At 44.5% G+C, this 22,762-nt stretch overlaps 2 protein-coding genes across 5 annotated transcripts; both read left to right on the top strand.

Moving 5' to 3' along the window:
- Nucleotides 1-92: 92 nt before the first annotated feature.
- On the top strand, nucleotides 93-17,048 carry LOC118472016 (uncharacterized). Of its 4 annotated transcripts, XM_035959049.1 has the most exons (14): nucleotides 93-488; nucleotides 2,092-2,128; nucleotides 4,584-4,620; nucleotides 11,298-11,459; nucleotides 11,896-12,169; nucleotides 12,265-12,358; nucleotides 12,493-12,623; nucleotides 12,705-12,786; nucleotides 13,506-13,635; nucleotides 13,727-13,878; nucleotides 13,976-14,375; nucleotides 14,460-14,504; nucleotides 16,370-16,428; nucleotides 16,527-17,048. In XM_035959049.1, the coding sequence occupies exons 4-10, from the start codon at nucleotides 11,316-11,318 to the stop codon at nucleotides 13,823-13,825; spliced, it is 954 nt and encodes a 317-aa protein (XP_035814942.1). In that variant the 5' UTR covers nucleotides 93-488; nucleotides 2,092-2,128; nucleotides 4,584-4,620; nucleotides 11,298-11,315; the 3' UTR covers nucleotides 13,826-13,878; nucleotides 13,976-14,375; nucleotides 14,460-14,504; nucleotides 16,370-16,428; nucleotides 16,527-17,048. The 4 variants fall into 4 exon arrangements, with proteins under 4 accessions (XP_035814942.1, XP_035814941.1, XP_035814940.1 ...); XM_035959050.1 differs by lacking the exons at nucleotides 93-488; nucleotides 2,092-2,128 and adding an exon at nucleotides 2,563-2,983; XM_035959048.1 differs by lacking the exons at nucleotides 11,298-11,459; nucleotides 11,896-12,169; nucleotides 12,265-12,358; ... (6 more) ...; nucleotides 16,370-16,428; nucleotides 16,527-17,048 and adding exons at nucleotides 5,225-5,297; nucleotides 5,376-5,474; nucleotides 5,552-5,629; nucleotides 5,813-7,298.
- LOC109939436 (ATP-dependent DNA helicase PIF1-like) lies at nucleotides 10,359-11,051 on the top strand. Its single transcript, XM_023300064.1, has one exon. The coding sequence runs from the start codon at nucleotides 10,359-10,361 to the stop codon at nucleotides 11,049-11,051; it is 693 nt and encodes a 230-aa protein (XP_023155832.1).
- Nucleotides 17,049-22,762: the final 5,714 nt, after the last annotated feature.

The raw sequence follows: 22,762 nt of genomic DNA, 5'->3' as shown, positions 1-22,762 counted from the left end.
TTGTAAACTGTTAACACAACCATGTGGTAATACATATCTGATGATCACTATATAATTGATCTGTACAAACATGTACATATACAATACCGGTTCAAAGCGGCGTTCTTCACGCTATCCACGTCAGCGGAAATTTTTTTAGCTACTCGATTGTGGATCAACGGCTCACATATCTCTGAAGACCACTCCCTCGTTACCTTCGCTGCTTCTGGAAATACAATACCGGTTCAAAGCGGCGTTCTTCACGCTATCCACGTCAGCGGAAATTTTTTTAGCTACTCGATTGTGGATCAACGGCTCACATATCTCTGAAGACCACTCCCTCGTTACCTTCGCTGCTTTTGGAAATTTCCTCTCCTCAGTCCTCACACAGTCAAACTTCCATCTTGTCCCTCATCCTTGCTCCCTCCGCCGCGTCTTCCGTTTCCAGCCTCCGCCGCGTCTTCCGTCTCGAGCCTCCGCCGCGTCTTCCGTCTCCAGCACTCCAGCAGGTTTGCTTTCCTTTCTTTTTTTCCCCCCAATTGTATAGTTGCGGCAGATCTGCCGGTTCGTTGTTTGATTTTTTTACCCCCCAAATCGGTGACCTTGCTCAGCTTGCTGCTCGCCATTCCTCCCTCCACCTCCTCATTGCGTGGGCCGCTGCACTGAGCAGCAACAACCAGCAGATCTGCCGGTTCGTTGTTTGATTTTTTTACCCCTCAAATCGGTGACCTTGCTGCTCGACATTCCTCCCTCCACCTCCTCATTGCGTGGGCCGCTGCACTGAGCAGCAACAACCAGCAGATCTGCCGGTTCGTTGTTTGATTTTTTTACCCCCCAAATCGGTGACCTTGCTGCTCGCCATTCCTCCCTCCAGTCCTTCTGTCCGCAGCCTACCACACACGCCACGCCTCGCCTCTGCCGCGCGCACGAGGGCGTCGCCTCCTCTCAAAGACTCGACTCCGCCCCTGCAGGCAACTGCAAGGCTGGCACTTCATCCGGCGGCGGCGATGGCGGAGCCGCGGGGCGGGAAGAGGGACGTGCTAGGGTGGCTGGAGTAGTGCCGCGGTTGGATGGCCATCGTGGGGGAGTTCCTCTTCCAGCGCATCACCGCCAGCCACCTGGCCAACCCGCTCGAGCTGCCCCCGCTCGATGGCGTCTCCATCGTTGTTCTAATTGATTTTTTTACCCCCCAAATAGGTGTGCTTTTTCTATTCAATGAAATGTCCATGCCCATCGCTGCCCAATTTTGTGTCTGAATATGTGTAGGTGTGAATCGTGGTGCTTGCAAAGTGGTAATGTGCCCGATGTTGTAGTAGTAGTAACAGTGCCATAGTGCTGTTCGATGTTACTGTCTTGAGTTCATGCCTTCAGGTGCTGAAGAGTGAAGGCGCCACTAAAATCCAGTTTTCCGTTTCTCCAGAATCTGGAAGTCCTTTGGAGTATGCCATAGTTCCATGTATGTATCATGGAAAATCTTAGCACTGCAGCCCGATGCTATTACGTAATGTCACCAACCTAGTGGTAGGCATCTGATGGATTACAATGTAGTAACACGCATGCCATTTGTAAGCGTGGAATATTATTGAGAAAATTTTCTCGCCACAGTTTGGTATTTTAGTTAAGTTTGGAACAAGAGACAATAACTTCATTGGATGACCGTACAAATTTTTGTAACTGATAGAGACAATCCTATGGGCGTATTATGCGAACAAAACAAATAGATTGTTACTAGATTTAGAATGTGTTCTGTCTGGACATTAAACATGTGTGAATTGTTTGTGGTCACAAATAAACTGGTTCCGACAACGTGTTTTTTTCCCGTCGTCGATTTACATATTATTTGGTTTGTAATTCGGTTTTTCTTCTTCACCTCAGTGAGGTTTTTTTAATGGTTATAAATAAACTGGTTCTAACAACGTGTGCTTTTTCGGTTTCACTTATTTACCTCAATGAAGTTGGGAGACCCCAGAAAAAAAATAACACTTTCTGCCTTCAGGTGCCAAATGGCGATGCCTTCTAATTATGTGTTGTAGAATATAAAGGTGTTCATTATGTGTCGTAGGATATAAAGGTTTTTGCCCAGCTTCTAAGTTCTGAATTTTCATCATGTAGGTCATATTCGTCCTCTGCTGAAGACAAAATTCGTGAGGTAAGTCTTTTCATACCTTCTGTTTCGAAGTGCCTTGGGTTCTATTGCACTGCTGCGTGAATTATTCCATTTTGTAGCATTTCATCCCAACCCGCTTGGTTCATGTACTGATTTTGCTATGTACTGTGATCCCTTTCTAACAACAAATTTAATAGTTTTGTTCATACACTGTTTCCTAATTAGTGATGAAGACATCAACCTATTTATCCTTGGGTAGCAACCAATGCATCTGCTATGTATATGATTTCTCTCTACTTCCTCCTCTACCGAATTGGCTAATTATATGTGTACACCAAAAGTACCATGAATAGTTCATTCCAAAAAAGGTACAGTTAACAATCTACACAGTTTGCATTTTCCCTGTGCTTTGTAAACTGTTAACACAACCATGTGGTTATACATATCTGATGATCACTATATAATTGATCTGTACAAACATGTACATATACAATACCGGTTCAAAGCGGCGTTCTTCACGCTATCCACGTCAGCGGAAATTTTTTTAGCTACTCGATTGTGGATCAACGGCTCACATATCTCTGAAGACCACTCCCTCGTTACCTTCGCTGCTTCTGGAAATACAATACCGGTTCAAAGCGGCGTTCTTCACGCTATCCACGTCAGCGGAAATTTTTTTAGCTACTCGATTGTGGATCAACGGCTCACATATCTCTGAAGACCACTCCCTCGTTACCTTCGCTGCTTCTGGAAATTTCCTCTCCTCAGTCCTCACACAGTCAAACTTCCATCTTGTCCCTCATCCTTGCTCCCTCCGCCGCGTCTTCCGTTTCCAGCCTCCGCCGCGTCTTCCGTCTCGAGCCTCCGCCGCGTCTTCCGTCTCCAGCACTCCAGCAGGTTTGCTTTCCTTTCTTTTTTTCCCCCGAATTGTATAGTTGCGGCAGATCTGCCGGTTCGTTGTTTGATTTTTTTACCCCCCAAATCGGTGACCTTGCTCAGCTTGCTGCTCGCCATTCCTCCCTCCACCTCCTCATTGCGTGGGCCGCTGCACTGAGCAGCAACAACCAGCAGATCTGCCGGTTCGTTGTTTGATTTTTTTTACCCCTCAAATCGGTGACCTTGCTGCTCGACATTCCTCCCTCCACCTCCTCATTGCGTGGGCCGCTGCACTGAGCAGCAACAACCAGCAGATCTGCCGGTTCGTTGTTTGATTTTTTTACCCCCCAAATCGGTGACCTTGCTGCTCGCCATTCCTCCCTCCAGTCCTTCTGTCCGCAGCCTACCACACACGCCACGCCTCGCCTCTGCCGCGCGCACGAGGGCGTCGCCTCCTCTCAAAGACTCGACTCCGCCCCTGCAGGCAACTGCAAGGCTGGCACTTCATCCGGCGGCGGCGATGGCGGAGCCGCGGGGCGGGAAGAGGGACGTGCTAGGGTGGCTGGAGTAGTGCCGCGGTTGGATGGCCATCGTGGGGGAGTTCCTCTTCCAGCGCATCACCGCCAGCCACCTGGCCAACCCGCTCGAGCTGCCCCCGCTCGATGGCGTCTCCATCGTTGTTCTAATTGATTTTTTTTACCCCCCAAATAGGTGTGCTTTTTCTATTCAATGAAATGTCCATGCCCATCGCTGCCCAATTTTGTGTCTGAATATGTGTAGGTGTGAATCGTGGTGCTTGCAAAGTGGTAATGTGCCCGATGTTGTAGTAGTAGTAACAGTGCCATAGTGCTGTTCGATGTTACTGTCTTGAGTTCATGCCTTCAGGTGCTGAAGAGTGAAGGCGCCACTAAAATCCAGTTTTCCGTTTCTCCAGAATCTGGAAGTCCTTTGGAGTATGCCATAGTTCCATGTATGTATCATGGAAAATCTTAGCACTGCAGCCCGATGCTATTACGTAATGTCACCAACCTAGTGGTAGGCATCTGATGGATTACAATGTAGTAACACGCATGCCATTTGTAAGCGTGGAATATTATTGAGAAAATTTTCTCGCCACAGTTTGGTATTTTAGTTAAGTTTGGAACAAGAGACAATAACTTCATTGGATGACCGTACAAATTTTTGTAACTGATAGAGACAATCCTATGGGCGTATTATGCGAACAAAACAAATAGATTGTTACTAGATTTAGAATGTGTTCTGTCTGGACATTAAACATGTGTGAATTGTTTGTGGTCACAAATAAACTGGTTCCGACAACGTGTTTTTTTCCCGTCGTCGATTTACATATTATTTGGTTTGTAATTCGGTTTCTCTTCTTCACCTCAGTGAGGTTTTTTTAATGGTTATAAATAAACTGGTTCTAACAACGTGTGCTTTTTCGGTTTCACTTATTTACCTCAATGAAGTTGGGAGACCCCGGAAAAAAAATAACACTTTCTGCCTTCAGGTGCCAAATGGCGATGCCTTCTAATTATGTGTTGTAGAATATAAAGGTTTATGTGTCGTAGGATATAAAGGTTTTTGCCCAGCTTCTAAGTTCTGAATTTTCATCATGTAGGTCATATTCGTCCTCTGCTGAAGACAAAATTCGTGAGGTAAGTCTTTTCATACCTTCTGTTTCGAAGTGCCTTGGGTTCTATTGCACTGCTGCGTGAATTATTCCATTTTGTAGCATTTCATCCCAACCCACTTGGTTCATGTACTGATTTTGCTATGTACTGTGATCCCTTTCTAACAACAAATTTAATAGTTTTGTTCATACACTGTTTCCTAATTAGTGATGAAGACATCAACCTATTTATCCTTGGGTAGCAACCAATGCATCTGCTATGTATATGATTTCTCTCTACTTCCTCCTCTACCGAATTGGCTAATTATATGTGTACACCAAAAGTACCATGAATAGTTCATTCCAAAAAAGGTACAGTTAACAATCTACACAGTTTGCATTTTCCCCGTGCTTTGTAAACTGTTAACACAACCATGTGGTTATACATATCTGATGATCACTATATAATTGATCTGTACAAACATGTACATATAATATATATATATATAACCACATGGTATATAGAAAGAGAGAGAGAGAGATCATACCAACTATATATATATATACATGTATGATCTAGGAGATCTATATAATACTATCCTATTCTTCATCTACAAGGTGTAGTGATATTGATTGGCATATATAATTAGGAAAAATAGGTGCGAATTTATGGGAACTACTTTGACATGGACCCCGTAAATCCAAACAGCCACAGAAAGCGGAGTAAGTCCTTTAGTACAATCCTTAATAAACAACAAAAGTCTAGCTTTTGATATGCTCATGACAAGTTTGTCGTGACAGATTATAACAATGCATGCTACGCCCCATCAACTTTATCTCATGCAGAAGCAAGGCGTATACGTAAGCGAGTGCTAGATCAGCGAAAACTAGCATTAGCAGGTAAGACAATGAACACACCTTTTTCCCAATATTTTTAAACAATATCTAATATTGAGGAATTAATACAACTGTACTAGGATCCAGCATGCCCTCTCAGCATACTCCCACATTGCAATGCGGACACTTCGATCCAGATTTTGTAAAAACGATCAAAGGTAAATTATGATAATTAGTCAATCCATTAATTAGTTAATGTTGCTAAGAAGATAACTACACAACAAATAATAATACTATTTAAGAATCGTAAGGTTAGAACGAAAAATGTTTTGTTAATAAATTCTTACTGGCCTTTTCTTAATTTCCTTCATTATTTCTATACATGGTGACGAAATTTGCAGCTTTGATACCATGATCGATCGTATTATGGAAGACCATCATACCAATGTATTCATTGCTCCGCACTTTTTTGGCACGGCGAGAGAATAAGGTCATCTGTGGGAACACGATCCGTCATCTACAATAGTTGTTGTAAAGGTGGTAAAGTCCGCATACCTGCTTATAGACCCAGGCCTGAACCATTATTATCATTAGCAAGGTTTGATGGCGATGTGGTTTCAAAGACCTTCATGCAAAATATAAGGCAGTACAATTGCTTGTTTGCATTTACATCTATGGGCGCTCATATTGATAGATCATTGAATGATGGTCGCGGCCCACCAGTCTTCAAGGTATGTGGTCAGATCCATCATCGAATAGGCTCACTACTACCAATGACCGACCAGCCCCCCAAATTCCTTCAACTTTATGTATATGATACATCACATGAGGTAAACAATCGAATACGGTCTTTATCAAGTGACGATGCTCCTGATTCTCCTATACAGCCACAGATTGTTAATGAACTATTACAAATGTTGGACACCCATAATCCTTTTGCTAAAAAATTCAGAATTGCTAAGAAAAGGCTTACTGAACACGCAAATGAGGAATTTATCATCAGAATAATTGGAGCCAAAGAAGGAGATCCCGTGCAATATGACATGCCAACAACTGATGATTTAGCCATGCTTGTTATCGGTGATTTCTCCCTCGAAACCTTTAAACGGGACATTATCATAGAAACCAGAAATTCTGAATTGAAACGTATTTCATCGTTACATCCGGCTTATATGGCCCTTCAATATCCACTCCTATTTCCTTATGGAGAGCGAGGTTTCCAAGTTGGTGTCATGTATAGCGGGATACAAAATAAACAGCCAAATTCAAGAATCCATATGACAATGCAAGACTACTATTGCTATCAATTTCATTATAAGCCTGGGCAACCCAATCCATTTCTCTCTTATGGGATATTATCAAATCAAGCTAAGGTCGATGCTCGTGCCTGCATTGATGAAAATAGGCTTACTTACATTCTGAATAATCAGGACAAATTAAGAATAGAAAATTTACAAGGTATATCAGATGCTGTTAGTAGAGGTTGCATAAACGGGGAAGAGATGGGGAAAACAATTGTGCTTCCAGCATCGCATATCGGTGGAAGACGATACATGATACAAAACTATCACGACAGCATAGCTATCTGCAGAGTTCATGGCCCACCTGACTTCTTCGTAACTTTCACATGTAATGCAAAGTGGCCTGAAATTATTGAGAGTCTTTACCACTGTGGACAAAAAAATTCTGACGCACCTGATATTGCGATAAGAATATTCCATATGAAATTACAAGAACTGCTACATGATATAAAATCTGGAAACATATTTGGACCATGCAAAGCAGGTGCGAATATTTTGTTTCCAATTTTATACAAACATAAACTTCGCTTTAATTGTTTATTTAGAATTATTCGTAAACAAACTTTCTTGTACTAATTCGTTTTTCTACTTTATCTACAGTAAAAAAATACATTACAAATCTGTATTCCAATATTGCTACTTTACCATCTATGCTGCCAACCCACAATTTGAGTATAAAGGCTAAATTTACTTATTCATCGTTTATACACTAAGTTTAGATCACTTCGTCTAATATAACCTTCTTAGCTTAGTACAAAGGTTAGATCTACTTATTTATCCATGATCCACTAAACCTATATCACCTTGTCCAGTCCTTTTTTAGAATACAACCCTATGATTCAAAACATTTACATAGTACATATTGAAACCTTGATTGTCCAAACATTTAATACAAATGCACAGAAATGTTGACAAGACCATTAATAACATTGACCTATTACAAACGCAAAATTACTTGCCAAGAGTTTTCCTACTATTTTCGTGCTTTCCCCGTATACAACCTTCCGTACAATGCAATCCTATAAACAATATTGCCATGCCTACTAATACCCTTGCAATATTATACATAATCAAACTTATTTATCGAAAGTTTTGTGCTCCTTGTCTCTTTGCTCCATTTGCCATTTGCATGAATAATATTTTTCATGGCTGTCAACATGATGAGTTGCACTATACAGGCTTCTTTGTTTAGTTTGTTCTTTTCTTATTAGACCTATCAGTAACACGAATCCATACATAATAGTGATGAGTCTGTTAATACCATTACTACAACAAATGTCAAAACTTAACTACTATAGGTTTTTCTAACCATTTTATCTCTTTTTTTACGTGATGCAGTCCTATATACAGTACAATTCCAGAAACATAGAATACCTCATGCGCTTTCCTAATACTTTCATCTCTTTTTTTACACGATGCAGTCCTATATACAGTAGAATTCCAGAAACGTGGATTACCTCATGCACATATCATTTTCTGGGTGTCAACTGATACCTCACAGCCAAGTGCTAACCTTATAGACTCTTACATAACTGCTGAGATACCAGATCCGGCTACTGATCCATTAGGATATGCCTTGCTTGCAGAACATATGGTCCATGGACCATGTGGATATTACAATCAAAATTCGCCTTGCATGAAAAGAAATCAATGCTCCAAGCACTATCCTAAGCTCTTTAACATTGAAACTGTAGTTGATATGAATGGATTTGCAGTTTACAAACGATCAAATAATGATAGATTCGTCATGAAATCTAACATTAAGCTAGACAATAGATGGGTTGTTCCCTACAACATGACATTACTCAAAAAATATCAGGCCCACATCAATGTAGAATGGTGTAACAAAAGCATATTCATTAAGTACCTTTTCAAATATGTTACAAAGGGTCCAGATCGCAGCAAGTTGTATTTGAAACAGATTATAGATGGTCAGGACACTCCTATTGATGAGGAGACAAATACAAGGAATGAGGTCAAGGAATATTTAGATGCTAGATTTATATGTCCATATGATTCATGTTGGAGGATTTTTGGTTTTGAAATCCATCGGCATTTTCCTCCCGTGGAGAGATTGCCGGTTCACTTACCTAATGAAAATTACATTACATACCATGCTAATGCCAACATGTCGCAAATCCTATCACAAGAATTCTTACGTCGAACCATGCTAACTGAGTGGTTTGTTGCTAATCAAAGACATGAGAACGCTAGATCCCTAACTTACCCTGACTTCCCATCCGAGTGGAGATGGGATGAAAAGAAAAGATTATGGGAGCACAGGCAACGCCATGGTAAAATAGGCCGCATACATTTTGTGCATCCATCTGCAGGAGAAAGATATTATGTCAGAATGCTTCTAATGGTTGTAAAAGGAGCTCAGAGCTATGAATCATTACGAACATACGATCATATTTTACATCCAACATTCAAAGAAGCTTGTAGAGCACATGGACTCCTAGAAGATGACCAAGAATGGTACAACGCCTTCGATGAGGCTGCGTCTTGGGCCACATCAAATCAGCTTCACCAACTCTTTGTCACGATGCTTCTTTTCTGTGAAGTGGGTGATGAATTGTCTTTCTTTGAGAAAGTTTGGAGATTATTAGCTGATGATATTCAATATAACACTAGACAAACGCTTAATCACCCAGAGTACCAGATGCCTGATGAAACACTTAAAAATCAGCTCATAGAGGAACTTGAAACTTTATTTAGCAAAAGAGGAAGTCGAATTCAGGATTTCAACTTACCATGTAGAACAAATTCGTCTTTTCAAGTGCCTACAATTCGCCTTATTGATGATGAACTTACATATGATATTAATGCTATGCAATCCGAATCAGAAATGCTTATCTCAAGGCTAAACAATGATCAGCTACATGCTTTCAAAACTATTACAGAAACTGTTCTAACAAAAAGACCAGGCTTCTACTTTGTCTCTGGTTACGGTGGTACAGGCAAAACATATCTATGGAACTCCATCATAACATTCTTACGCAGCCGCAAACACATAGTGTTATCTGTCGCTTCTTCAGGTGTGGCTTCTTTACTCCTACCAGGTGGCCGAACAGCGCATTCTCGTTTCAAAATACCATGTGAAGGAACAGTATGTGACATCAAACGTGGCACAATGTTGTGTGAACTAATTCAAACTACATCTTTAATAATATGGGATGAAGCTTTGATGACACATAAATTTGCATTTGAAGCATTAGACAGATCTTTACGGGATATCTTATCATCTTCATCTCCTATGGCTACCAATTTACCCTTTGGTGGAAAGGTTGTTGTTCTTGGAGGAGATTTACGACAAATTTTGCCAGTAATTGAAGGGGGTAATCGTTCACAGATTGTAAGTTCAGCAATAATCAACTCTTCTCTTTGGTCTCATGTCCATATCCTACGTCTTACCCATAATATGAGGCTTTCGTCAACATCATTGTCTCAAGAAGATCGAGAAGAATTGTCTCAGTTTAGCAAATGGATGCTCGACATTGGAGAAGGAAAGATACATGCTACATCACGAGAAGGCGAAGATGAGCCAACATGGATACAAATACCCGAAGAATTTCTTCTAATGCCTCAAGGTGACAAAACTGCATGTATTGTTGAAAAGGTCTATGAAGACCTGCAAACTAATTACATGGACCTTCAATATCTAAAAGCTCGTGCCATATTAACACCCACAAATGATGTTGTTGATTCCATAAATGATTATATTGTTTCCCTTATCCCTGAGCAAACAAAGGAGTACTTAAGCTGTGACAAAGTAATCAAAGCACCTAATACACATGACTCTTATGATCTTTTGTACCCCGTCGAATTTTTGAATACATTGAATGGAAATAATTTTCCACAGCATCGAATAGTCTTGAAAAAGGGTACACCAGTAATGCTACTTCGAAATCTGAACCAATCTGAAGGCCTTTGTAATGGAACAAGATTGCTTATAACTTCTTTAGGTGACAAGGTTATTGAAGGCCAAATAATGACAGGTACTCACAAGTCAAAAATTGTGCTCATTCCTCGTGTATCATTGACATTGAAAAATACGAAGTGGCCATTTGTCCTTCAAAGACGCCAATACCCGATAAAAGTGTGTTATGCAATGACAATCAACAAGAGCCAAGGACAAACGCTTTCAAAGGTTGGCATATATCTCAAAAAACCAATTTTTACACATGGTCAGCTCTACGTTGCCATATCAAGAGTTACATCAAAAAAAGGTCTTTCTATTCTCATTGAAGATGAATCAGGCAATTGCAGTTCTATAACCCGAAACATAGTATACAAAGAGGTTTTTGAGCGTATTGCCGAACAAGATCCTCATGAATAGCATTATGTATTTCTATTATCATGCATGTGTATATAAACATAACATTGCTCTCATGCTTATATACAAGAACATCAAACATAATATATATATAGAGCATACAGACTACCTCATATATGATAGGTAAGACATATATAATATATATTATTACTAATCTCCTTGTTCGCTTTGTACAATGAAACTTTATATTCGTTTTTTTTGGGCACCTTACCAACAGCTTATTAAAATATTATGTTTCTCTATGTGCAGGTATAATAACTTTCAACAATGTTGTTCACGCCTATTGCAGAATTGGATCCTAAAAGTACAAATGCTGCAATAAGAGTGCGTATCATTAGAAAGTGGGAATTCCGAGGCGCAACAAATGATGGGCCTTTGCGCCATGTCAACCTCATCTTAGCTGATGAACAGGTATTACATTAAACAACGTACACTGCACCAAAACTTATTCTATACAATACAATTCTTTACATGTTTAACAACATTCTTGTCACCATAGAAAATATTTTCCACATGTAACAATAACACAGGCACGCAGATAACATCCATAGTTCTAAGATGGTATGTGTATCACACCATGCTCATTTATGAACTAAAATTCATATAACAATGCTTACAAAAAAAATTTAACTATCAGTCATACAGTGTAATTATAAACATTGACTTCATACCATTTCCAAGTACAAAGTTGATTACACAAACTACAAATTTATAAATAAATATATTCAATTCGCATTTATCACACTATAGACTTCATGCATTATAGCTTTTTTGTTAGTGTAGCTGTATTACTTACTCACTATACTGGAACATCTTACAGACTCATCCTAACCTATTTTAATACCAGGGAACAGCCATCCACGCTGAGATTCAAGCCGCCCTAGTAGCTGACAAAGGCTCACTAATCCAAATTGACAAAGTCTATGAGCTCAAACGCTTTCGTGTTGCTCCATCCAGAAACTATTACAAACCTGTTGACAACAGTATGATGATACAATTCACTCTTTACACTCAAGCAAAGTTAGTCCAAGATCCACCACCCACCTTTCCAAGATACGCCTACAAACTCACATCTTTCGAAAATATAGGCAACAATGTTGACAACAAAACGTACTTGATTGGTAAGACACGATTCATAAATTTTTATGTCATTGTTCCCTATGCAAAGTTGTTTACTCTGTTAAATTCATATATTGCTTCTTTGGCAACTGAACAGATGTTCTAGGAATCTTGACAGAAATTGGATCTTTACACCATGTTGGTTACAACAACTCAAATATCATCAGAGACATATTTCTCAAGGACATAAAGTAAGAATAGCTTCACTGTATTCTTGCATTATTATCAAATCATGCAAAAAAATAATTCTCTCATAGTAACATTTTCATCAACATGCTTTCCTTTTTTTTGGTTGCACAAACGCTTTTTAATTTTATTGCACCAGCAATACCTCTACAAAAGTGACGCTTTGGGGACACCAAGCATCTAGCTTCTCTGTCGACAACAACTGCGACGAGAATGATAACAAACCTGTTGTCGTACTATTTGTTGGATGCCTTGCTAAACGATTCAAAGGTAGTGTACTAAACACTTTAAAATTACAGTTACACTATCTACATTTATAGATACAATACAAGTGTGTTACTCACAATGTAGGAGAAGCATATCTAAGTGCCACGGCAGCATGTACATGGTATTTCAACCCAGACATTCCTGAAGCCCAGGTGTATTACAGCAAGTAAGGGAAAAAAGTCAAACATTACCTATCTTTGTAGTTATATTTTATTCATAAATAATCTCCACACCATTGCTCCTCGTAATAAAAATTATTGGTACGCCTACACCTTGTAAGCTTTGACATTTTTTATATTTTTAATAGACAACTGGTTGTATGCTCATTGAATACCTTTTAAATAGCATACAATACATGCAGTTATTTATCAGTGACTTCAAAACTGAACTATACCAACTCTTTAGTCTGAAGTTGTTCAGATATTTTTGTTGCTAAAAACACATACTTCAAATTAAATTATTCAATATATACTTATAATTTAAACAACTAAATGGATACTCATTAAGTGATTATTTATCTTCACATTTAGTTTCACAAACCTCTTATAGGAAATTTTACCAAAGCCATTCTTTTTGTTACAAAACTCCATTATTTATTACCACAATTTTCTAGAGAATTCTTCGAACTCTGTCTCTTCTCAGTACATATTTTAAAACCGATGTACATTTCAGAATTATCTTAATTTTCTTTGATCTTTTATAGACAGTACACACTTTGCTGCTACATTATTCCAAGAAAAATAACAATGCTTCTCTAATCCATTCAATATCATTACAACAACAAATTTCTACACATTTCGTTAATAAAAACATAAATGTTTACTTTCCTTCCTAATTACACAATTCTTTGATAATATCTCATCATTCTTACTATATCGTTTAAAGGTTGGTAAACACTAAGCTTCAAATGATACGCCCTGAAGCGACTGAGCAAGAATTCCAGGCTTCTCAAACACTCAACATCGAAGACAAGACCATTGAAGAACTACTTCAGCTAGATCCGGATATGTTCCCTGTAATAACCACATGTTTCTCTATTATTAGATTTCATCAGTATATAAAGTGCAATATATTTATTGACAACAGACTTCTTTTCCAAAATGCAGCAACAAGGTTTCAAATGCACTGTCACTATATCACGCCTCGTACAAGATGGTAGATGGTGGTTCCCATCCTGTATCAAGTGCAACAAGTCTTCATCCTAGACATCTACTGGGTACCAATGTACATCGTGCAATGGGACAGAAACTGAGTTCAGGTAACCGTATACACAAACACCAAACCAGTTATGATTTTGCGTGTAGACATAGTTATCTAATAACTGCTATACAACACTAACAATTCATAGCTCGCAGATATAAACTCAGCTTCATTGCCACTGATGGAACATCCGAAGCAGAATTCTTTTGCTTTGATACTATAGCTAAACGAATAGTAGGAAAATCTTGTCAAACCCTTTTTAGCACATCAGATGTTTCTCGGGGTCCTCCTCCAGACCTAGCTGCCATTGTCTCCCTCAAATTCACATTTGCAGTTACCATCAACATGTCTGCATTCTCTGTCACAAATCGAGTCTTTTCTATCCTTTCTGTCCTAACAAATCATGGAAGACAAGCATCGATACCATGTGCCACAGAAAACCTTTCCCAACAACAGATGTTAACACAGGACAACATACTTGATGTCATAACCACACAAGAATCTCCAGCAACATCGTTTGCCAAACTATCCACTTCTACCAAACAAGAAAATGTGGTAAGATATTTCTTAATATTAACTACAATTATTCTGTATCAACTTATATATACCTATATGAACTCATCATCTGTATTTTGGCAGCCACGACGCAGACTTACGTATTCTGAGATGCTACAGGACACAAATGTAAGTATGTTATTTTCATACATTTGAATTACACATGTTCCTACAAACTCTCAAATAAATCAACTACACACAACTAGCTCAACCAATGTACAAAAAAACTGAACACCTAAATTGCCAAAATCACAAATCTGGACTCCTAAACTAGATAGCTATAAAAGCTACTGGAAGAGTTCAGTATGGATCTAAGCTATATCAGTAAGCACAAAGCCCTTCCACACTGAATTGCTAAGCTGTACATAGGGAGCACCGCTGCTTCACCTTCACCGCCGCAACAATCTGGGTCAGAACCTGTTCAGGAAAACTCAAAACAGTCAGCACCCAGCAACTGCACGTCATAAGCTCAAAGTCCACATAATAGTATTTACACTTGCTGGTTTACCAAGTTTAACTGCTGCTATCAGCACGGCTATTATCCAGTATGCTATATAGGGATATTCTGCTCCTAGACCATATGAAACAAATATTTTGTTGAAGTTTTGGATGCCATTTTTTCTTACAAATGAAAGCACATCCAACTTTAGTTGGCTGTTCTGCTATCGACTACATCCCTTTTTTGTTTGAATGCGCAGCTTGCTAGGATATCTTTTCTTTCTTCCTTTCAGAGGCCATAGGATTGCATGCAGCATGTTGCAGTCTAGTAGAATGATCTCATCAAGTTTCAGCACTATCATTGCACTGAGATCCAGCCTCTTCATAGCTCATCCTGAGATATCAAGGCTCACGAGCTCATTGAATGATCCCGTCAAGAGTACATTATCTAGCTTAGCACACCCAGCCAATGAGATCTTCTCTAGTCCAGCACATCCTTGATGAATGACGATGGTCTCCAGGCTGCAGCTTTTTTCTGTGGCAGATATGCAACTCTTTCCACTAATTATTTCGTTATTACCAGAGAGGTCAAGAAACCGCAAGCTTTTCGATCCTGCCAACAAGTCATCTTTCCAGAGAGTTGTACCACATGGAATTGTAGACTTTGCTACTCCAAGTTTGCAAATATTAGGAAGCTGCCCCTGTAACTGGCGTATGTTCCAATCCTTGGCTCCGATCACATTTAGCACCCTCAGCTCAGTCATGAACTCTAGCATCCGTCCAGACAAGATCTGATCACAGCATATGTAGCGCACATCCAGCACCCACAGCCTTTGGAAGCACTGCTGGATGCCATCTGCCTCCCACATCTGTGCCGCTCCATCTAGGCCACTCTCTAGCATGTCCTGGCAATGGTCGAGCCATAGGAATCTAAGGCTTTGGTAGCACAGGAATGGAGGCAATGAGAAGCTAAATGTGCAGACACCAAACAATCATGTAGTCCAATGAATCGATTCCGGCCGTATGACTGGCTGGATGGTCTATCTCACACAAACATGCATGCATGCACGCTGTAAAAAGCTGGCCCAGTACTACGGCCCAATGTGTTGCTGCCTGCCACTCAAACAATTCAACGTGCAGCCACGAGCTTGCAACCATGAGTTTCCTGGCAATGGTCCCTTTTTTTAACTATCAAATATATGTATGTTATTCCATGTCAGTTTAGTGATGTACGACTGAGATAGGTTATGGCAAAATATGCCATATAATAGGAAAGACAGTTTCATGCTGGCACCTCTTATTTGAAAGGTTACTTAGCACTTCTTGTACACTTCTTAGCCCCGAAAATAAGGAAGGTTATTTTTTCTTAATCACCTACACATGTTGTATGGTCTTTTTGGCAATGTTGTATGGCAATGCCATAAAATAAGAAAGGCAAAGTATGCCATAAAATAATAGTTTGAAAAACATTGCCAAAAAAGGCCACAAAAATGATTTCTTCACTTTTATTATATACCAGCAATGTTACTTGACAATTCTTATTCACTTATTTACAGGTTGATGAACAGGTTTCAGCTGAGCTCAATAAAGACAGCCTCGCGTCACCTCCTAAGAAGTATGTATCTATAAAAAAAATTTAAACTCAAATCATAAACACTATTTAAATTCTGCAGGTATCAATCCTGATTCATACTAACACTAACAAACACATAGGATCAAGAGTGCACAGCTAGGTTCTACATCAACGATCTGATAATGTTCTCATGAAGGTATTACACCATCTACTCTCCTGTTGTATACATAATTTCTAATCAATATAATCAAAGTATTCTTCTCATATCCATACAAAAAAAGACACAACTTAGAGACTGTTTAACTACTAACGCTGGCCTGTTTTTGCACAAGTATTATGATGAGAATCATCACTTTTGGAGTGAATCATCACTTTTGGAGCGCGAATGCTTTTGTGTATATATAACCAAACTGCTGAAACTTTAGCAGTGCTGTAGATATTGAACAGATCTCCGGTCGTTGAACCACTAATGATGTAATATATAAATTTGTACAAATCTACGAACAAGTCGGTTGACTATGCAACTACCGTACCTGCTATAATTGTCACCTCTGCATTGTCTTTACTCTTATATCCTAATTTACTCTTTGTTAATCATATAATCATCATACATTATATGATAACACTAAACGGATCGCCATGCGCGCATATGCGCGCTTCATACACTAGTATATGTCTAGGGCGAACGGCTCGGCATTTCCTTCCATCGCGCCCTCAAAGCGGTCATCTCCGAGGTCGTATGTGCATACCACCATGTGTTAGGATTTATGGGTTAGGCCCAATTGAGAAATTCAAATAAATTCCAGAAAAATCTCAAAAGCTCGTATAAGTGTATGGCTAGGGAATGGTGGAACCAATAGCACCATATTGCTAGTTCTAGTGGAGTAGAGCTAGTTTAAATATGGAAGTCACACTCACTCACAAAGTCATGGATGAGAGGAGAGAGTGTGGAGAGCCACACGCGCGCTCGCTCGTCTCGCCTGGGCGAAGGGCGCACAACATGCGCGTGAATGGTTCGCCGAAATCCGGCCCCTCGCCTTGCAGGGGCGTGGCTTCCTTTTGTCGTTTGAATTTTTTGGTTACTTGACTGTTAAGTTTAGAATCCTAACCGATTTCGCGTGCGGATAAGATCGAAGGTAGCTATCTGGTCGCGGACTCGGCCCTATAAAAGGCGTATGGCAGCCAGCATCCAATTCATCCCAGTTTCCGCTTTCGCCTCTCTTCACAGCAGAGCCGCCTTCAGTTCACTTCATCCCGACCGCAAACGTGCATCTGCGATCAGGAGAGCAGGTCTCCGGAACCCTTCGCCCTCGAGATCCTGCACTGGGAGAGGGTGAATAAGGTTTTTGGGAAGCGTCCGCACGCGACTGCTCGTGATCTTCTGATCTCGTCGACCCTGCTGATTTCGCTGCTTCGACGTTGTCGGGGACCATAATTAGGGGTACCCCCAAGACTCCTAATCTCAGCTGGTAACCCCCATCAGCACAAAGCTGCAAAGGCCTGATGGGCGCGATTCAGGTCAAGGCTTCGTCCACTCAAGGGACATGATCCCGCCTCGCCCGAGCCCAGCCTCGGGCAAAGGCAGCCGACCCAGGAGGATTCACGTCTCGCCCGAGGGTCCCCTCAAGCAACGGACGCACCTTCGGCTCGCCCGAGGCCCAGGCTTCACGGAGAAGCAACCTTGGCCAGATCGCCACGCCAACCGACCGTATCGCAGGAGCATTTAATGCAAGGATCGACTGACACCTTATCCTGACGCGCGCTCCTCAGTCGACAGGGCCGAAGTGACCGCAGTCACTTCGCCGCTCCACTGACCGACCTGACAGGAAAACAGCGCCGCCTGCCCTGCTCCGACTGATGTGCCACTCGACAGAGTGAGGCTGACAGCAGCTAAGTCCAGCCTCGGGCGCCATAGGAAGCTCCGCCTCGCCCGACCCCAGGGCTCGGGCTCGACCTTGACGCCGGACGCCGGACTCCGCCTCGCCCAACCCCAGGGCTCGGACTCAGCCTCGACCTCGGACGACGGACTCCGCCTCGCCCGACCCCAAGGCTCGGACTCAGCCTCGACCTCGGACGACGGACTCCGCCTCGCCCGACCCCAGGGCTCGGACTCAACCTCGACCTCGGAAGACGGTCTCCGCCTCGTCCGACCCCCGGGCCCAGACTCAGCCTCGACCTCGGAGGAGCCTCCGCCTCGCCCGACCCCGGGCTCGGACCGACCACGTCACAGGGGGGCATCATTACCCTACTCCTAGCTAGCTCAGGCTACGGGGAACAAGACCGGCGACCCATCTGGTTCGCCCCGGTAAACAAGTAATGATGACACCCCGTGTGCTCCATGACGACGACGGATCTCAGCCCCTTACGGAAGCAAGGAGACGTCAGCAAGGATCCGACAGCCCCGACAGCTGTACTTCCACAGGGCTTAAGCGCTCCTCCGACGGCCACGACATCACATGAACAGGGCGCCAAAACCTCTCCGACAACCACGACGGCATGTACTTAGGGCTCTGGCTCCTCTCTGCTAGACACGTTAGCACATTGCTACACCCCCCATTGTACACATGGGCCCTCTCCTTACGCCTATAAAAGGAAGGTCCAGGGCTCTCGTACGAGAAGGTTGGCCGTGCGGGAGAACGGGCCGACGCACAAGGCTCTCGCTCTCTCTCTCTCTCCCACGCGAACGCTTGTAACCCCCTACTGCAAGCGCATCCGCCCTGGGCGCAGGACAACACGAAGGTCACGGTTTCCCCTTACTGTTTCCCCCCTTTGTGTCCCGTCTCGTGCCGACCCATCTGGGCTAGGACACACAACGACAATTTACTCGTCGGTCCAGGGACCCCCCGGGGTCGAAACGCCGACAGTTGGCGCGCTAGGTAGGGGCCTGCTGCGTGTTGACGAACAACTTTCCGTCAAGCTCCATATGGGTAGTCTCTAGCAACCTCTCCAACCCGGGACGATGCTTCGTTTCGGGAGTCTTGAGTTCATGTCCCTCGATGGCAGCTACGACATGATACTCCTTCCTCCGCCGCGCGACAACGACAATGGCGGCCGTCAGCCCGCCCGCCGGCGGCGGAATCGACGACGTATTCCCCACGTGACGGAAGAGCAACATCCGGGTCTGTCCCGTCACCTTCCCCGTCGACGGAGGAGGAGGCGAGGCAGGCATGGCCAAGCAGGAGGCGGCACCTCGTCGGCTGTCGAGCGAGTCGACGGCGCCGGCGCCCCAACGGGGGACACGTCGGGCGTTGACCTCGCGTCTGAGACGAAGACGAGCGTTGTTTCCCCGCAACACGCCAACCCCAAGCAGACGGACGACGCCAGCACGCTCGCGAAGGACTTGCTGGGCGTTAGCCTCGTACCTGAGACAACGGTGTAGTCCGTCCCCGACGCGACTTCGTCACCGCCCGTCGACCAAGAGGTATCGTCTGTTTCCCGTTCCATGCCTTTTAGATTCAGCTGCGACCCACCAAGCGACCCCGCTTCGGTGGACGCTTTCATAAAGGCATGTCCAAACCCTCCGAGGTATCATATGCGGTCAACCTGGGACCGACTGACGGCCATCTCGACCTGCGGGCCCCCGGGTTCCGAGGAAGATGACGGGCCCGACACTGGTTGGGATTTCTCCGAGCTCGATAACCCCAGTGCCATGCGGGACTTCATGACCGCATGTGACTACTGCCTCTCCGATTGCTCTGATAGCAGCCACAGCCTCGGCGACGAGGACTGTAGCCCAAGTCGCGAATGCTTCCACGTCGATCTAGGGGGTCTCGACGAAGGCAACCATCTTGGTATGCCGGAGGACGGTGATCCCCCTAGGCCTGCGCCTCGCGTTTACATCCTTCGGGAGCTAGCTGTGGTCCCAGTCCCTGCGGGGGGTCAGGACGCACAGCTCGAGCAAATCCGCGAGGTACAGGCCAGGCTCGACGAGGAAGCAGGACAACTTGTGCAGCTTCGGCAAAATATCGGGCAGGAGTGGGCAGGCCGAGCACCGGCCGGAGAAGCGCGTCATCTGGCCCAGGACGACCTACACCGCATCGCCGACGATGCCAGGGCAAGGCTGCCCCCAACCTCCAGTGGGGTCGGCTAGAACCTGGCTGCAGCAGCGATACTACTCCGAGCGATGCCGGAACCATCCACCACCGAGGGGCGGCGTATCCAGGGAGAGCTCAAGAATCTCCTGGAAGATGTCGCGGTCTAACGGGCCGAGAGCTCTGCCTCCCGAAGGCAGGGGTACCCCCCGGAGCATCGCGCCATGACTTCCCGATTCATGCGGGAAGCCTCGGTCCACACCGAACGCACACGGAACTCAGCGCCTGCGGCCCCGGGTCGCCTCGGCAACGAGCACCACCGCCGCGACCATCGAGCCCACCTCGACGAGAAGGTGCGCCGAGGCTACCACCCCAGGCGTGGGGGACGCTACGACAGTGGGGAGGATCAGAGCCCCTCGCCCGAACCACCTGGTCCGCGAGCTTTCAGCCGGGCCATACGACGGGCACCGTTCCCGACCCGGTTCCGAACCCCGACTACCATCACCAAGTACTCGGGGGAGTCGAAGCCGGAACTGTGGCTCGCGGACTACCGGCTGGCCTGCCAGCTGGGTGGGACGGACGATCAACCTCATCATCCGCAACCTTCCTCTGTTCCTCTCCGACGCCGCTCGAGCCTGGCTGGAGCACCTGCCTCCTGTGCAGATCTCCAACTGGGACGACCTGGTCAAAGCTTTCACCGGCAACTTCCAGGGCACATACATGCGCCCTGGGAACTCCTGGGATCTCCGAAGCTGCCGCCAGCAGCCAGGAGAATCCCTCCGGGACTACATCCAGCGATTTTCGAAGCAGCGCACCGAGCTGCCCAACATCACCGACTCGGATGTCATCGGCGCTTTCCTAGCCGGCACCACTTGCCGCGACCTAGTGAGCAAGCTGGGTCGCAAGACTCCCACCAGGGTGAGCGAGCTGATGGACATCGCCACCAAGTTCGCCTCTGGTCAGGAGTCGGTCGAGGCCATCTTCCGGAAGGACAAGCAGCCTCAGGGGAGCCAGCCGGAAGACGTCCCCGAGGCGTCCGCTCAGCGCGGCACCAAGAAGAAGGGCAAGAAGAAGTCGCAAGCGAAACGCGACGCCGCCGACGCAGACCTTGTCGCCGCCGCCGAGCACAGGAACCCTCAGAAGCCTCCCGGAGGCGCCAACCTGTTCGACAAGATGCTCAAGGAGTCATGCCCCTATCATCAGGGTCCCGTCAAGCACACCCTTGAGGAATGCGTCATGCTTCGGCGCTACTTCCATAAGGTCGGGCCACCGGCGGAAGGTGGCAGAGCCCACAACAACGACAAGAAGGAGGATCATAAGGCAGAGGAGTTCCCCGAGGTCCACGACTGCTTCATGATCTACGGTGGGCATGTGGTGAACGCCTCGGCTCGGCACCGCAAGCAAGAGCGCCAGGAGGTCTGCTCGGTAAAGGTGGCGGCGCTAGTCTACCTAGACTGGTCTGACAAGCCCATCACCTTCGACCAGGGCGACCACCGCGACCGCGTGCCGAGCCCGGGAAAGTACCCGCTCGTTGTCGATCCCGTCATCGGCAACATCAGGCTTACCAAGGTCCTCATGGACGGAGGCAGCAGCCTCAACATCATCTACGCCGAGACCCTCGGGCTCCTGCAAATCGATCTGTCCTCGATCCGGGCCGGCGCGGCGCCCTTTCACGGGATCATCCCCGGGAAACGCGTCCAACCCCTTGGGCAACTCGATCTGCCCGTCTGCTTCGGGACTCCCTCCAACTTCCGAAAGGAAACTGAAAGTCACCTAGAGGGGGGTGAATAGGGCGAAACTGAAATTTACAAAGTTAATCACAACTACAAGTCGGGTTAGTGTTAGAAATATAATCGAGTCCGTGAGAGAGGGTGAAAAACAAATCACAAGCAAATATGAAGTGTGACACGCGGATTTGTTTTACCAAGGTTCGGTTCTCGCAAACCTACTCCCCGTTGAGGAGGCCACAAAGGCTGGGTCTTTTTCAACCCTTTCCCTCTCTCAAACGGTTCCTCGGACCGAGTGAGCTTTCTCTTCTCAAATCAACCGGGAACAACACTTCCCCGCAAGGACCACCACACAATTGGTGTCTCTTGCCTTGGTTACAATTGAGTATTGATCACAAGAAAGAATGAGAAAGAAGAAAGCGATCCAAGCGCAAGAGCTCAAACGAACACAACAAATCACTCTCACTAGTCACTAAAGCTTTTGTGGAATTGGGAGAGGATTTGATCACTTGGGTGTGTCTTGTATTGAATGCCTAGCTCTTGTAAGTGGTTGAAAGGTTGAAAACTTGGATGACTTGAATGTGGGGTGGTTGGGGGTATTTATAGCCCCAACCACCA

This window comes from Zea mays, chromosome 5 (genome assembly GCF_902167145.1).
Source record: "Zea mays cultivar B73 chromosome 5, Zm-B73-REFERENCE-NAM-5.0, whole genome shotgun sequence".
NCBI lineage: Eukaryota > Viridiplantae > Streptophyta > Magnoliopsida > Poales > Poaceae > Zea > Zea mays.
This window is presented reverse-complemented; position numbering and strand designations above follow the sequence as displayed.